The sequence below is a fragment of the Melospiza georgiana genome, chromosome 7 (assembly GCF_028018845.1).
Source record: "Melospiza georgiana isolate bMelGeo1 chromosome 7, bMelGeo1.pri, whole genome shotgun sequence".
Taxonomy (NCBI): domain Eukaryota; kingdom Metazoa; phylum Chordata; class Aves; order Passeriformes; family Passerellidae; genus Melospiza; species Melospiza georgiana.
This window is the reverse complement of record NC_080436.1, coordinates 40,754,641-40,771,820: the sequence shown is the minus strand read 5'-3', so window position 1 is coordinate 40,771,820 and position 17,180 is coordinate 40,754,641. Positions and strand designations below refer to the sequence as shown.

Here is a 17,180-nt window from a genome sequence, read left to right as displayed (position 1 = left end):
AACCATTTATTATGTGTAAGTTGCTGAGCGTGTATGAGAAGGCGGGGGGAGAGGGCGATGGTGTAAGTTCCCTGATGGCTGCTGGGCCTGGGGGAGCACTCTTTGCTGGAACTCCCCTCGCTCTGCTCGAGGGCCGCGCCTGTGGCGGGCGGAGGCCGGGCTGAGGCGGTCACCGTGTCCATCTCAGCCGCAGAGCGCGGCCCCGCTGCCCGCTCGGACGCGGCTGGCGCCCGGCAGTGCTCTGACGTGCGGGCGCGGCAGTGGCCGGGATGGCGTCCGGCCCCGCCAACGTGCCACAGGCGCAGGGCTCGTGCCAAGGCAGGCCTAGCGCCGGCGGCTGTTGCGCGGCTCCGGGCCGGCGCTGAGGCGCCGAGGGCTGAAGGTCGCACGACCCGCGCCCACGCCGCCCCGGGGCCGGGGCCAATGGCGGCGCTAGAGTGAGACACGCAGCTCCGGCTCCCCCCGCGGCCGGCGCGCAGTGGCGCGGCCCGGAGCGCACCATGCCGGGAGGCCGGGGGAGCCCCGCGCGTGCGCAGCTCCCTGGGCCGCGCGGGGTGGCCGAGGCGGGAGCGGCGCGGGCGGGATCCCCTCACGGCCGGCCGGGGGCCGTGACTGGCGGCCGCGGGGACATCGCGCAGCCGGGCACGGTCTCGTTTACCCGACACGTGCCACTGGAGCTCGGGGCGACTCCGCCGCCCTTCCTAGCGCGTAGCGCGTCCCGGCCGCGCTGCCGGCGCCATGGGTTGGGTGGGGCTAGGCTGCAGGAAAGAGCAGTAGGGAAGTGGCTGCCAGCCGTGTCGAGAATTGCTGCAGCTGTTCCCGTGGGCCCGTGCTGCTGGTTTGTGGATTATGAGAAAAAATACGTAATTGCAGAGATGATGCTGTGGTGCTGAACATTTCTCTGGTGACGAATGCTCCCGCTGCTCCTAGCTCCCTCAGTCGATTTATTGATACTGAAGCCTCTTGTTCTTAGGTTTGCTTTTCTGCAGTGAGCTCCTGAAAGTCTCCTGACAGTGAGATCAAGGTGCCTTTTACAGCTCATCTTTCCAGATGTTAAGTTTTCTCTGACCTCGTCAGAGGTTTCTCGTAGTTGAGGAAAATACGTATTTTCTTTCTGCAGCTATGTTATTGATACTTCTTCACTTGTTTAATGGTTTTAGAGTGGTAGTAAAACTGAGCATCCTGAAGCTAAAGTAGGTAGTATTCAATGATCTTGTCTTTAACTAAATCGATGTGCCATACACTGTCTGAAGAGAATGAGTATTTTTTCCTTACATATGTACCTTTGTGTCTGTAGGTTATACGTATGTACCTCTGCATATGTGTGCATACATTTATACATACTTACATGTCCACATACATACAAACGTGTGTGTGTGTGTGTGTTTCTATGCAAAAAAAGTGTGAGTATAAATAGTTTTGTTCGCAAATGCCTCAGCACTGAAGTTATTATTCAGAATGAAGCACTTATCTAAAACAGCAGACTATTATATAAGTTAACTCAATATAAATAGTATTTCTGGGTTTTCATTATAAACAGCTTATAAGAGCTATAGGTACTTCGTTTTGGCTTTGTGCATTTATTCTCAAGGAACTTGTCTGTGATCTGCAGCATGGGGGATAACTGATTGGAATGTACCTCTTTGGGGATTTCCTGGACCTCAGCAGTGTAAATCACTTGTCTGATACAATTTAAACTAGTTCTAGAAGTTTTACATCCTGAAAAAATGCGTGTGAAGTTCACATTGCCTTTTGTTGTTCTGTGTAGCAGCAAATGCAATTTCTGGAGAGGTTCCAATGCTGATCACACAATTAATATTCACATTTTGACTTAAATGTTTTAGTCAGGCTGGTCAAACTTTGGATTGGCAACACAAGTATGTGGGTTTACGCTGATGTTTTGCCATCAGTAGCGTTGCTGTCTGTGAAAGTAAGCAGAAGGGAGCTCTTGGACAAATTCAAACAAAAAGGGAAAGGATGCGAGTGAGGACAGGTACACTGGGAGGACTGCAGAGAGGTCTTTCGGGCAGTCAGGGGTTAGGTTGGGAAGGCCAAGGTTGGGCTGTGAGGATAGTGAAGCCCTGGCACGGGGTGCCCAGAGAAGCTGTGACTGCCCCATCCCTGGAAGCATTCAGGGCCAGGCTGCACGGGGCTTGGAGCAACCTGGGATAGTGGAAGGTGTCCCTGCCCATGGCAGGGGGTGAAACTGCATGGGCTTTAAGGTCCCTTTCAACTCAGTCTGGGATTTTATGATTCTCTGCTTAAACAATGCTAGGTGAAAAACTTACTTTGCAAATAAGTTTTTCTTTCCTTTTTTTTGCTTCAGAAGTTATCTTGCTAAGGTAGTATGTTTCATTTACGAAACAGGAAAATTAAGTCTGTTTAAATCTTTTTCAGATTTTTTTTCAAATGGCGACATTAATTCACACTTTATCAGATCATAGCGATGATGTCAGTTACTGTGCCTTCTCATCATCGTGCTTGGCTACTTGTTCCTTGGACAAAACAATCCGCGTTTATTCTTTGAGCGACTTTGCGGAGCTGCCGTACTCGCCTTTGGAAGGGCACGCGTACGCCGTGCACTGCTGCTGCTTCTCGCCGTCGGGGCGGCTGCTGGCCTCGTGCTCCACGGACGGCAGCTCGGCGCTGTGGGACACGCGCGACGGCCGCAGGCTGGCCGTGCTCCCGCAGCCCGGGGCCAGCCCCGTCCGGGTCTGCCGCTTCTCTCCGCAGGGCCCCTACCTGCTGGCGGGAGCGGCGGACGGCAGCGCCGTGCTTTGGAACGTGCGGTCCATGCAGCTCTACCGGTGAGTGCCGCCTGCTTCCTGACAAATACTTGTTTTGAGGTGAATACAGTTCAAGCAGTATGCTCTACAGTGTACGAGATACGTACACTTACACCACTGATGGATATCACAACGAAACGGGGATAGGATTTAGATAACCTAAAGGTTATCGATAGGAGAGGGACAAGTGCTAAGTAGCTTTTTGGTTTTTTAAGTTAAACAATGCAAACTCGAGAAGTTTTAATTTTTACAAGGTTATCGTACGTCTGAATCCTGATTTTTTTAAAGTTAATTTCATTGATTTAACATGAGATCAGGATGCATTGCACACTGTATGCATCCGGTTTCTAAGGGTTGGGTCAGCAAACTGTGGTACATAATACACAGTTAGTGTGACTGTACTATGTGCTTTATATTGCATTACACATAGCAGTATAAATTAAATGTTTAATTATTAGGAGTTTGGTGTCCAGGAAGGTCTTAGAAGCTTGCTGGTAATCCAGCAACCAGAGTTTGGAAGCTATGGACCTGTCCTGAAACTGTACATTTTAAGACATCAAGTGACTGAAAGAAGTATTGGTGCTAAATAGGTTAAGCATGACAGCATTTCACATAGGTTTCCAAGAAACATTTGAAGCAAAGCAGATGAGTATATTTATTGGTGTTGCATAGTTAAAGGCATGAATCTTAGAGCTCTCTTCAGAGTCCTCCTTTACATCTCTGTCTTTCAGTAAATTCTTTAGGCCAGTTGTAATCTGTACTTGGGCAGGACATTATTTAGGTTTTAGGGCTTATTGTCCAACTAAATTACTGTCTAAAGTTCGAAAAATAGTTAAGAATTTGAGCCAACTGATGTTTCACTCGGGATTGAGGGAGCAGCTGTTTCTGTTTGATGTTGGTAGTTCCCTGTCAAGCATGTCATTTTGTGGCCTCTTTGCCTTCCACAGTGGTGATTTATGTGGGAAACTGTGCAGTTTTTCAAAATGATTGATTATAGTTACTTGAAATTTTTTAAATCTGGAAAATTGTCCATAAATTGTCCAAGATTTTTGCCACCATGTTTTTTGTAGTACATAAAGAAACACTGAAATGGTTTGTGGTAGTAAAGAGGTACTGATAACCTATTTTTCCTAGTTTTATCTTTCAGAAAAATTAGGAAGTTCAGTCATTAGTATTCTGAAATCTGAGGTTTTGAGACATTGAGAGTGAAGAGATCTTTTTTTTTTTTTTTTTTTTTTTATTCAGAATGCTTGTTGCTAAAGGGAAAAACCCAGAAATATGAAGACAACATTTCTTACAGTTGTATGTTCTTAATACATGCAGTGGTGCATATTTTAGACCTACATCCTAATTTTCTTCTAGTTGAATGGTGGATGTATAATGACTACAAAGAAATTATATTGTTATTACAAGCAGAAATTATTCTGTTTTGGTGTTTTCATTGTAGAGATATAAGAAAAAAATTTAACATTATGATCCTATCCCCTTCAACTACTAAAGGTTCATTTCAGAGTGTTAACAGGCCAGAAGAAGTCAACTTTATATCTATTTTGGAATGTGCACGTGTGTATGTATTTTCAGCTGATGAATATTTTTATTGTGATTTGTAATTGCAGGTAGGAAAATGCACATGTGCTGATTTTAATAGTTGAAATCAGTATAACATAGAAATCATCAAAGTACTTAAAAATTATGTAACTGGAAGTTAGTTAACCATCTAATGTCAATCTGTGGTCCTCTGTTTCTTTGAAACAGTTGATTGTGTTGATGCTGAAAATGAGAAAACATTTTACTACACTCTTTTGTCAGTTGACTAAATATATGGATGATAATTATAATAAAATTACATAAAATTTGTTCCTTATCTACTCAGCTGTTGTAATTGACGGTTCAGATTGTGAAGTAAGGTGGCTATTTAAATAAGTTCTATGGTGCCTGTAAACAACAGGAAAGAAGTTTGTGTGTATTTCTTACTGGTCTCTATTTCCTGTTCAGTAGTAAGTTACAAAACTGGTATTTGGCCTGCAAGTTTTAAATGCATGCAAAATGCTATTTATTTTACTGTTGCTTTCAGAGCAGAGTCAGCAACTTCTTGTGTGAAAGAATGAAATTTGTAAAAGCTACACTAAAGAAAAAGGATTCTACATATAAAAATGGGAAGCACTGTACTGGAGTTGATAATATTTTTAATAAAAGAATTTAAGGAGACAATGCTTTTTAGAAAGTCGTGGATCTGATTAGTGTGACATCGAGTAAAATTTGACTTGTCTTCTGTGACATTAAGCTTGACACCTCTGGCAGTAAATAAAATTTCTGTCAGTAAAAGAGCATTAGCAGCTGTTGTGCGAAGTATGATGACAGAGTAAATAGTTCTGTGATTTCCTCCCCGCACTCAAAGACTCAGCTGTGCATGCTTGGCTGGATCTGGTGTCCATTAAAAGGAGTGAGACTCTTTCCATTAACTTTAGGTTATCAGATAGTGTAAAGGAATCAGGTTGACCCCACTTCCTTCCTGAGGGTTGACCACACTTCCATATCTGCTAGAAATTTTCTTTGAAGGTCAGTTTTGCAAAGTGCTTTGGCTGACTTAATTAAAATACATAATTTCTTTTCCATCTTGCTTTCTCTTGTGTTCAAGTGGTGCAAAATTAATCCTGCATCATAAATCACCACGTATACCACTCAGGTACACCTTATTATATGGGCTATTAGGTGTTCTCTTTTGTCTCTAAAACAGAAGAACTGTCAGTCTTTTTTCCCCCTTGTTTGTGTACATGATGTAAATCTGTGTTAATTACAGTTGTATATTTATCTTTGACTTTTAAAATGTATCCTGCCATAGAATTTTAACAGTGCATTGTGCCTTTTAAGTGTTAAATCCATGCAAATTGTCTTTAGTTTCAAAATTATTTTATCACTCAGTTAAAATTATTGCCTTGGGCCTCCATCTAATATTTTTCCTCCTGCTGTCAAAGAGCAGGTCTCGTCCCTGCTGCAGAGCTCATTTTGCTCTCCTTTCATAGTTGGTTTGAGTTTCTTTTTCCTCTGTTAGCTAGTTCCAAAGTGCAAACCATAGAAGAGTTTGGCTTATTGCATCAGACTGCATTTGAGAGGTCACTTTGTAGAACCTTACCTACTCTAAATTCAATCCTGTGTACTCTTGTTTTTCAGATCTGGGAAAGTTAAAGATGGTTCTTTGATGGCTTGTGCATTTTCTCCCGATGGAAACTGCTTTGTCACTGGATCATCTAGTGGTGATTTAACCATTTGGGATGATAAAATGAGATGCCTGTATAATGAAAAAGCACATGATCTCGGTGTTACCTGCTGTGATATTTCTTCACATCCAGTATCTGGTTAGTTATTCAACTCATCAGAGGAGGAACATTTTAAAAAAGAGATGTTTATTTCTCCCTAGCTCTTGTTTTTGTATTATTTTTGCCATTGGTGCTCAAGATACAAATGACCTTGTGATGTTTTGGAATATTCTGAATATTCTTAAGTAAAGGTTGTGGTCAGGTTGGTGGCAAGGAATGTACTAGGTCAACAGACAAGGTGATAACTTTGAGTAGCTAATTGCCCCCATGGCAGACAAGGGTGTTAGGAGATGCAGTGTTTGGTTACCATTCCCACTTGTCTCTTTCATACTTTGGATTAAAACAGTGCAGAGAGCTGTAAATCTAATAAGCTAAATGCTTGAACTTTGGAATATGAACAGATAGGCTATTTTCCTGCACCTGACTTGGTCATTTAGAGGAATCTGGGGAAGTAACGAGCCCAGAATCTCCTGCATTCCACTAAGATCTTAAAAGATCTTGGAGCTATTTTAACATTTGATCACATAGTCATTTGCTTCTAATGGAGGTTAGGAAATTGGGAAGAAATCTCTTTGTCAGCTTTAGGAAGTAATGAAGCAACTTCACTTAACAACCGTGTGTGTATACTTTTGTGCTTTCCAGATCTTCATAGACATATTTAGGCTTTTGTATTCAGAATACACAAGCTGCCCTTTCAAAGGCCCCAAAAGTTATACCTGAGCAGCCACTTGCATCTTCAAGTGCTGAACCTGGCAATAAGTACTACTGTGTGTGTACCACCATGTCTAAGGAGGTGATGCAGAGCAGAAGAAAACAGGAGAGAAGCAGTGGGAAAGAAAGCAGGAGGAACCTGAGGAAGAAGGATATGAACATACACTTCAGAACAGAGAATTAGTGATTGACAATACCAAATCAAACAAATATATGCCCTCTGAAAGGTGTAGGATCTTACTTGATGAAAATACTACACAAAAAACTCCATCATGAACTAAGAGTTGCATCTGAGAACAAAACATATGTTGCAGCTGAAACAGATCAGAGTGTAATTTCCACCACTGCATTTCATATTGAGATTATTCTATTGGTTTAAAAATTACAGCCTTCTGCCAAGATAAACAGGCAACAAAGCAGGTATTTTCTGCACTGTGTATTTGTTCTGGCTGATTTCTGATAAGTTTTGATTTTTTAATCTATATATTATTGAAAGTCAACATACTTCCTTTTGTGCGTTGCTGTTTAGTCATCAATGGTTGAACCTTCTGGGATTTATGCCAGATTTAATATTTTATGAAATGCATACAAGTAGTGCTTATCCAGAACAATTATAGATAGTTTTAAATTGAGACTCTCTTTACCTGCTTAATTCAGAGCAAGTTTTGGTCCAGAGTGTCTGATAGGTTCTTTGTGCTTTAGGCTGTAATAGGTGGTTTTTCTTCTGCCTTTGAAGTGGATTCAGTCACAGTTGCCTAGGAGCTCATGGGATCTAGAGCTGTTGTGGTGGAGTTTGGTGGAGTTTACCATCTTAAGGGATATAGGTCAGGTAAGGAATAGAGGCAGGCTCTTGAACTTTAGGAAGGCAGACTTCCAGCTCTTCAGGGAGCTTGTCAGTGGGATCCTCTGGGAGACTGCCCTCGGGGACAAGGGAATGGAATGGAGTTGGCAGATCTTTAGGAAGGTCTTCTACTGAGTGCAAGAGTCAGTAGAAGACTGAGGATGTGCTTGCTTGCTTCCTTCTTGCTGCCTATTAAATATCTTCATGAAGATATTAAATAGCACTGTTCCCAATACAGAACCCACCCACAGACACCACTGGTCCATTGGGACTCTGAGCCATTCACCACTACCCTGAGGTTGCAACCATCCAACCACTTTCTTATGCATCTAACAGTCCAGTCATGGAACATGATTCAGAAATGTTCATAGCCACTGAATCCAGAAGGGAAAGCTATAAAACTATTGTTGTATTTCACACTTAATGCAGTATTTACTGAGTGTTTGGCTGACTGCAGTCATGAAATGTCAGTTTATAAAAGTGAAAAGTTGAATGTGTAAAAGTATGAAAATTCCCTGTCAGATACTCTCAGATTTTGTATGTGTATGTGGTTAATTTTGAGAATTGTGCAACTGTAGAAAAAATGGATACAACCATATAATTTAGATTTAAAGACTCTAGTGGTATAATCAGAGGATTCAAACATTTCCCACCAAGAAAGTTTAAAACACGAGCACAGCTCTGGTCTTAATCTACTTATTCAGAAAAGAGTATAATGATACCTATTTCTTACGTCCAAACTGTTTTAGAACTTCTGCAATGATTTTTATGCTGATGTACTTTACTGATGTGCTGTTATTTTCAATGTTTCTGACTCCCATTTATGTATTTTTATTTTGTCAGTTAGTGAAAATGGATTCAAATACTTCCAGATGGCTTCCTGCGGACAAGATAATCATATCAAACTCTGGCTTATTTTGTTTGCAGATTTCTCAGGTTTGTATAGAAATGTTTTTTTGATTTACCAGTGTCTTAGGTCTTTAGTGACAATTTAAATCAAAAATCAAATTTGTGCTACAGGATTCACAGCCAAACTAACCACAAAGTGAAAGTTTTCTTTTAATTATTAGCTGGAGAACAGCTAAGGCATTCAGCACTTTGTGATGCTGTGCCATGTAGATTTTATTTAGCAATCTATTTAACAAGTATTGTAAGTAAAGATTTAAAAAAAATTCTACTGTGGCCTTTCAGCGGATTGATAGGTTAAAACCTCTTAATCTGCCTGGCCAGGGAGAAGTTTGTTTTCATGTTTCAGTATATCCTGGGCCATGAATAAGAGCCGGAGAAAAGAATGTTGGCTCCTGCAAAAACTACAATGTAGAGACTAAGTAAATTACCAAAAATATCTTCAGTGGGTGCTTTTCTGTAATCTCCTTCATAAAAAAGTGTGTAAGCATTAATACTGTGTGTCCAGATACACATTTAATTATCTAAAACCTTGTGAGACATGCTAAGACTACAAAGTGATAAAGTTCGAGATATTAAAAGGGGAAGTTGTCTCTGTGATCTTTTTATCCCCTTTTTTGTAAACAGTATGTCACAGAGTCACATCTTCGGTGCAGCTTTGGGCTTCTTAGAGCAGCTTGTGTTATACCTTGTCAAATATAGCCATATGTAATAATTTACCTTTTTGTTTTTTTAGGTGTTCAGTTAAAATATAAATGCACACTGAATGGGCACTCTGCCCCAGTTCTGGCTTGTGCATTTTCATGTGACGGACAGATGGTAGTCTCGGGGTAAGCAGCGCCTTGTTGAAATGTCAGGCTGTCCAGGTTCATGCTTTAATATTATAAAACAGAAAGTTCAAAAGAGTTAAAAATTTCTAAATATTTATTATCAATAATTAGGGAATAGTTCTGTGACCTCTAGAGCTGTTGAAGTGTCTTTACAATCAGTCTGTGTCTTGTAGGTGATTGAGTTTGAAATCTTGGATTGTGGAGAAAGTTAATGAAACACTTTCCTTTTCCTTCTCTGCATCACTTTCATGTCAATGTATTTTTTTAAGGTCTGTGGACAAGTGCGTCATAATCTATGAAACTGTAAGTATAGCATAATACCAGAGGATTTGTTGGGGTTGTCTTTAAGTATAAATTTCTTCTGCAGTGTCGTAGCAATGAGAAAATACTAAAGAATACAAATTATACGAAGCCAAATGCTTACTGTGCGTTTGGGGGCAGGAGGGGAAGGAGTCTAAGGAAGAATATCTCCTGAGAGCTGATCAATCTTTCTCACTTTCTCTTTACATTGTGAGGATTTGTCAATTGATTTCTCTGCAGCAGGGTGTTACTGAATTAATTCCATACTTATGAGTGTTACAAGATTCACATTGAAGCAGAAGGATTTTTTTCTTATCCTAACTTTAGCTTTGCTTCCAAAGCATGGAAGACTGTGACTTTTGACATAAAATCAGGAATGGTGAACATAGAAATTCTGTAGTTAGTTATATGTAAAGTGCAAATAGAAGCATAATAAAGAATTCAAGAAAATTTTTATATTAAGCACAATATCTTTAAAACCTATTGTTTAAGCATTTTCTATAGTAACGTTATCTCCTTTATGATTCACCTGTAAGTGATAAATATACCTTTAATACTTTATAGTATTAAAAATAATAATTTTGCTGAAAATGAAGGATGAACAAATTTTAAACTTCTTCAGCTTGCTCTGCACATACTTGTTGTATTGATACAATTTTTAAATTAGCATTAAAGTTTTTCACCAAAATCACTAATACAATATCTGCAAACTTTTTGGCCCAGTTATTTTAGTAGTTTAGACAGGTATATAAAATGTCCTCTAGAGTTCAGAAGCCTCAGAAAACTGGAAGATGAAGGAAACCACAGCCTAAATATTTCTTAATACTGTTCATCAGCTTTTGTGGCCTTAGGTTTTTATCAAATTGGACATAACTTTTCTAGTTCTGAAATTCTCCTTTGGATATACTCAAAACCTGCCTGGACACCTGCTCTAGGTGATGCTGCTTTAGCAGAGGGGTTGGACTGTGTGATCTCCAGAGATCCCCAACCATCCTGTGATTCTGTGGGGAAAAGTAGGGACAATAAACCTTTGTGAGAGGGAGAGAGATTTCAGCCTATATTCGGGAACTTTAATCATGTTGGACAGCTCAAAATAGTGGAGTGCTAACTGATCAATTAGTGATTCAGAATAATTTTGCTCATCATCTTTCCAACCTGTCTGTACCTGAAATGCTATTTTTCTTAGGAGGGAAAATCTTTCTATAATAAATTAAAACTGCCAAAATTCAGGAATTTCGTTTTTTTAGTTAATATTTAGTGGCCAAATAGAGAATAGGCCAAATAGTTGTGGTTAATTATTGGTCCAATTGAAGGCTTGTGAGTTGACCCCCACAATGACCCTTTTGGTCATTTCTAATACAAGATTTATAGAAGAAATGTCTTTATCTACACAACCAACCAGCCAATATGGATTTAATTCAGTCAGTGTTTCCAGCACTCTTCTCCTTGCATGTTCCACGCTGGCTGATTGTGCAGGGGAACAGTGCATCAAATAGGGGCTTAAAGCAGGAAATTCAAGTTGCATTTCTGATTCTGCTGCTGATCAGCTTTGTCGAAGTTGTGTAACTTCTCTGAAGGTACCTTCTGTCACCTTTCAAGAAGCAATATTCCCTATTTTGAAAGGAAGCAAACAAGTGAAGAAACCCTTTTTTTATTCTTTAATATTTAAAATCACAAAAACTGTTTTACAGAGTACTGGCAATACCCTTCATACTTTGTCTCAGCATACAAGGTAAGAAACCAGCATGATTATTCTGTTTCATAAATAAAAGAAATCCTTTTCTAATGAATTCTCAGACTTTTTTTTATTTGTAGATACGTTACAACTTGTGCTTTTGCACCACGTAGTCCTTTACTTGCCACAGGCTCAATGGATAAAACTGTGCACATATGGCAGCTTGACCTTAAACAACCCTGTGCAGGTCAGTGTGTGAGGTATTTGAAATCTGTTCTTTTAAATTCAAAACACCTTCTGAAGATGCAAAAATCCCTCATTCCTGCCTGCACTTAATGTGTAACATCAGGATTGTGTGCATGCTTTTTATCTTCTAAATAACCTGACTAATGCCCAGAAGAGGTATTCTCTTTTTGTTGTTTTGTAAAGAAAAAAAATACTAGACGTATCTTAGTTTTATTAATTTGGTCTGTCTGTTTTTCTGATATTTGCAATTGCTTATTTTTTGGCATTTAAGAGGTGAATGTTATTGCCAGTGCTGAAGCACTTCTTGGACACCTGTAATTTGTGATGAGTTGCAAATATGCTAATTGCAAGTGTAATTGTCAATTAGAAATGCACCTTACCAGTTGTTATAGGTGAAAAACTAATTGTACAGATGACATTAGTGCTGTTATTATAGGATAACTAATGGTACAAATTACACCAGTACCTCAAGTGTTTGGAACAAAGGTACATTTTGTCTTTTTTCAAAGCACAACAGTAAGTTTGGATTTTGGTGTGCCTTCTAAGGATGTGCAAGGTGATTCCAGTGTCTGCTAGCACTTTTCTGGTTGTTTGTTAAATTCAAATTTGACATTCAAATTTAATCTAAGAGATTAAATTCCTCTAAACTTTGAAAATTGACAGGTAAAAGGTAAACCCAAATTACTGCCCTCCCTCACAAAAGAATCTCTAAGAAGCATTTATTTTCTTAGTTGAAGAATGTATAGTACTGAGAACACTTAAAAACAGGATCTATTAATGACATTGTTTCTTTGAACTGAGAATTTCATTGTTGTTTGCTTTTGGGGGGTTGTGGTGAGGTTTTTTTTTTTGTGTGGGAGGGAGGATAGTGTTGTTTGTTTTTAATTGGGTTTGTTTTGTTTTTTAACTCTTTTTCGTTTTCAAAGGAGGTACTGTAGAAAATGAATCAAAGGTGGCTGTTGAGGACTGGTCAGAGGATGATGTTTCAGCCTGGCTCTGTGCACAGGATTTAGCAGACTTTGTTGGACTTTTCAAAATGAATAATATTGATGGCAAGGAACTGCTGAATCTTACTAAGGAAAGTCTTGCTAATGAATTAAAAATTGGTAAGAGTATTGAAATTCAAATAGTTTTTAATCTCTAGAGTACTTTGAAATGTTGGAATGAAAGCAAGTTAGGAGTTCGATACATGGATTTTTTCCCCCTGAAATGCCTTTTTTATTTCATTTCCAGGGTTGTTAAAAACCCCCTTATTTTACATTATCCACAGTATTCCTTTTTTTGTGTGTGTTTGCTTATACCTGGAGACATACAATGCAGTTCCACTAATGATACTGTTAAATGGTCTTACCTGATTTTGTTTCTGTTTTCTTTTTTTGATCTTGTATTATTAAGCTGGAAAAGGAATTTCAGCTTTTCTTTATAATTCATGTTTCTCACTTTGGTAAATAGGGTAGTCTGTATTTTTCCTATCTGTCTGCAGAAGTGCAATGTTGAGAATTGCGGGTGGTCACCAGCCTTGAACAGTAAAATTCCTAAGTGTGCGTTTGATGATGGCTTTTGGTAAGGACCAGGCAAAGCTTGCCTGGGTCAGACAATTTCTAGTACATCAGGTTCTTACACTGTGCTATTGCTTTATTGCAAAACTGCGATTACATTTTGGAAGGAATCAAAAGGAAGCACTATATTAGTCATGATTCCACAATGGTCATTATGAAATAAGAACATTTAAAATAGTGAACTGCACTGGAACTTTCAAAATGCAAGTTCTCTATTCATTTTGATGGCCAGATTTAGGTGTAAATTAGGTGCTAATACATTTGTTAAAGTGAGGTCAAGTATGACAAAAGCCTGAATGAGGTAAGAAACCTATTAAAAAGTACAGTTGGATATTTTTTGTTGTAGGAAGACTGCTCCCTTTTGTGTGTGTCTATGTGGAATTGGTCCATATTGGATCATATTATCTCTGTGTAACAGCTGGCTTTTTTGAAATGTAGAAATAACAGAAATGCTGGGAATCTGACAGGCATTGTCATCCGTGAAAGACACTTGGCTTCCTCATTTCATGCAAACATTTTCCTTAGCATTGAAGTAGCATAAAACTTTGTTGCAGCAATTGCCAGCTGAGGCTAATCAGATAACACTGACTAGAAAGTTCTGTGAGAATTGAATGTAGTGTGACTTGCTACAAAGAGAGTTCTCTGTGGGGAGAAGGTATAGAAAGGTATAGAAATTATGGCCTCATGTATCTGACTTAAAAAATTGCTCTCTATCTGCCATAGCTCAAGCATTTACAAAGTAGGAAAATCCTATTTGCCTACAATGACCAACATTTTCTGTGTTATTTATATTCCTGTTTAGCTAAATTTTAGGTGTCTACCAGCATACAAATTCTTGAATGAGCATGTTCTTTCTTTCCTTGATAACCTGTTTTATTTCCTCTGAGACTGTGATGTAAGATCTTGCTAAAGACCTCTAGAAGTTTTTCACAGTCTTTGCAGATTGGAGGACATCGGTGTGCTTTAAAAACCACAGGCCTCAGGCACCTTTCAGGTGTGCCTTTGTGAGCCCCAGACAGCAGTGCTGTAGAGCAGGTGTAGTGTATCAGAGGTGGGTATGAGCAGGCGTGTTGAATGCCAGTGTGAAGGGAGATGCAGTCTGTGCGAGGTGCACAGCTGTGCCTTCCCCTGGCACTGCTCTGTGCCCTGTGCCCAGGCCAGCCCTGCAGTGTCCTGTCTGTGCGAGGTGCACAGCTGTGCCTTCCCCTGGCACTGCTCTGTGCCCAGGCCAGCCCTGCAGTGTCCTGTCTGTGCGAGGTGCACAGCTGTGCCTTCCCCTGGCACTGCTCTGTGCCCAGGCCAGCCCTGCAGTGTCCTGTCTGTGCGAGGTGCACAGCTGTGCCTTCCCCTGGCACTGCTCTGTGCCCTGTGCCCAGGCCAGCCCTGCAGTGTCCTGTCTGTGCGAGGTGCACAGCTGTGCCTTCCCCTGGCACTGCTCTGTGCTCTGTGCCCAGGCCAGCCCTGCAGTGTCCTGTCTGTGCGAGGTGCACAGCTGTGCCTTCCCCTGGCACTGCTCTGTGCTCTGTGCCCAGGCCAGCCCTGCAGTGTCCTGTCTGTGCGAGGTGCACAGCTGTGCCTTCCCCTGGCACTGCTCTGTGCTCTGTGCCCAGGCCAGCCCTGCAGTGTCCTGTCTGTGCGAGGTGCACAGCTGTGCCTTCCCCTGGCACTGCTCTGTGCCCTGTGCCCAGGGCAGCCCTGCAGTGTCCCGCGGCAGGCTGTGGCTGTGGCTGCGGGGCAGCGCTGCACTCACTCTCTGTCGGTCAATTGCACGGCCCCCAGGCCACTGCTCTGCCATGGCTCTGCTGCACCTCCACTGGTTTTACTGCTTGTTTTCATTACTCCCCAAAGTTCCTGTTGCACAGAAGGAGACAGAACCTGTGGCAGAGCTGACTGCAGTGGGAGCCAGGGCTGGCTGCAAGCTTTTGGTTTAGGGGGTGGTGAGATGGAGCTATGTCTCCTGTAACATAGATGCTGACTATTCCAAGACCTGACCTCTTTGCCTTACCTGCTGTGCTGTCCACTTCATGTAAAATAATTTTTCAGAGTCTCTTGGCCTGCGCAGTAAAGTTCTCCAGAAAATTGAAGAACTGAGGATGACAATGACCTCAGTTTCTGTTCCTGATGAGTTCCTGTGTCCTATAACAAGAGAGCTTATGAAAGATCCTGTCATTGCCACAGGTATGTCTCTACGTGACATGGACTAAAACTAATTACTTGAGGGTAAAGATAGGCCTGTTTTTGTATTCTCACACCTATTTAACAGCAGACCTAGAAAGATAAACTATTCTAAATAGCTGTTGCAATAAACCAGAATTGTGATAAATGTTTAATTTGCTGAATTACAGGTCTGATATGGAGAAAAATACTGTATCAAGCAACTCCCTCCTTTTCTTAATGTGCCTCCCTTTATGTGCCTTTGTAAATATAATTACAAGCCTAATTACAGTGTTGGCTCAGTAAATGCAAAATGGAAGTGTGCCATTCATTGGGGTAAAAAGGAAACAAACAAACCAGCCTCCCACAAAAAAAAACAACAACAACAACAAAAAAAACAAATAAAAAACCAACAACAAGAAAAAAACTAAACAGAAAAAAACCCCACAAAAACAACCAAAAAACTCCAGGCACATTTCTGTGCTTAGCACACTCCTATAAATGCAGCAGCCATTGGACCTGTGATATGTCAGCAGCATAGGATGTTATGTAGTTAAAGCATTTTATAAAGACCTATTGTTTTGTAGTTCTATTCTTGGGGGACGAGGGGAAGGGTGAGCATACAAACATAAGATCAGTATATATTTTTTTTTTGTTGCTCTGTAAACAGTAACTAACTTCATCCAGTACTGAGGTATTAGGCAGACTTCTGAGAAGTAAAACGGCCAAAATATGAAGACATTTGCTAACTGCTGGAGTGATAGCTGCTTTATTCAATAAGGAGTAAGGAGACAAGAGGAGGGGCATAGGGCCCAGGCTTGTATTCTACCACAGGTATTCCTGGGGCCTAATTTTTTGCTCTTTAAGGATCAGATGGTTCAGCTACAAACTCTAAGAGCCAAAGTCCTGAACCTGGGCAGGTGGTGAGGGCTCTGCCCAGGCACAGCTCAGGGCTGGGTCAGCCAGGTGGACAAGGCCCCTGTTCAGCAAAGCAGAAGGCTTTAGCTGTGTTAGTCAACTGATGGTAATGAGCTTTTATTTCACATTATGGATCATTCAAACTGAAAAGAAAATCGTATTTAACCTGTGCATAATATATTTAGGTGCTTTGCAGGCAGAGATAGATATATGAAACTAGACAGAACTGTTTATATCCACAGTAAAGATTTCACATACAGTGTACTTAGTTTAGATCTCAGTTTTTGTGTTTGCATGTGTTTATTTCCTTACTTCCCTTTTACATTTAAACTACACGGTGCCACAGTGCCCAAGCCTCTGTAATATGAGCTTGTGTTGATGGTTTCTTTGCAGATGGCTATTCCTATGAAAGGGAAGCAATGGAAAACTGGATCAGCAACAGACGCTCTAGTCCCATGACGAATCTTCCTCTGCACTCTCTTACGCTCATACCAAATAGAACACTAAAAATGGCCATTAGTCGCTGGCTAGAGACTCAGCAGAAATAGTTAAACCACTTAATCTTGAAATTGTTTGTTAAAATTAATTGAAATTTTATGCAGCTGGAGGAATTAACTGTATCAGAAACAAATGGAAAGCAAAACTTGTATTTCTCTTCTATCTGTGGCTGGTTCAACCTTCACTGGTGGAAGCTCCCGGAACACCTTTTAAGTTCCTGGTAGTTCTGCTTTGTGGTATTTCTGTTTAAGAATCAAGTACTCAAACTCAGTTTTTCAAATAAAATTTTCTTATACTTTTTACTACGTTTATGAGGTTTGAGTGTTCATCTTGCCAAGTCAGTCTTTCAGAAGGTAAGAAATAGCAAAGTACAGGATCTGTATTTCTTTTTCTACTCTAACAAACCAAAATGTGTCTTTCTCTGTTCCCCATTGCTGGA

The 17,180-nt window shown here is 40.7% G+C and overlaps 1 protein-coding gene across 4 annotated transcripts; it reads left to right on the top strand.

Moving 5' to 3' along the window:
* On the top strand, positions 1 to 17,154 carry WDSUB1 (WD repeat, sterile alpha motif and U-box domain containing 1). Of its 4 annotated transcripts, none has more exons than XM_058028477.1 (11): positions 572 to 1,024; positions 2,398 to 2,807; positions 5,958 to 6,142; positions 8,499 to 8,591; positions 9,298 to 9,391; positions 9,661 to 9,694; positions 11,383 to 11,423; positions 11,507 to 11,613; positions 12,539 to 12,718; positions 15,215 to 15,349; positions 16,637 to 17,154. In XM_058028477.1, the coding sequence occupies exons 2-11, from the start codon at positions 2,410 to 2,412 to the stop codon at positions 16,789 to 16,791; spliced, it is 1,422 nt and encodes a 473-aa protein (XP_057884460.1). In that variant the 5' UTR covers positions 572 to 1,024; positions 2,398 to 2,409; the 3' UTR covers positions 16,792 to 17,154. The 4 variants fall into 4 exon arrangements, with proteins under 4 accessions (XP_057884464.1, XP_057884460.1, XP_057884461.1 ...); XM_058028478.1 differs by having other exon boundaries at positions 572 to 1,193; XM_058028481.1 differs by lacking the exons at positions 572 to 1,024; positions 2,398 to 2,807 and adding an exon at positions 1 to 15.
* The last annotated feature ends 26 nt before the right edge of the window (positions 17,155 to 17,180 follow it).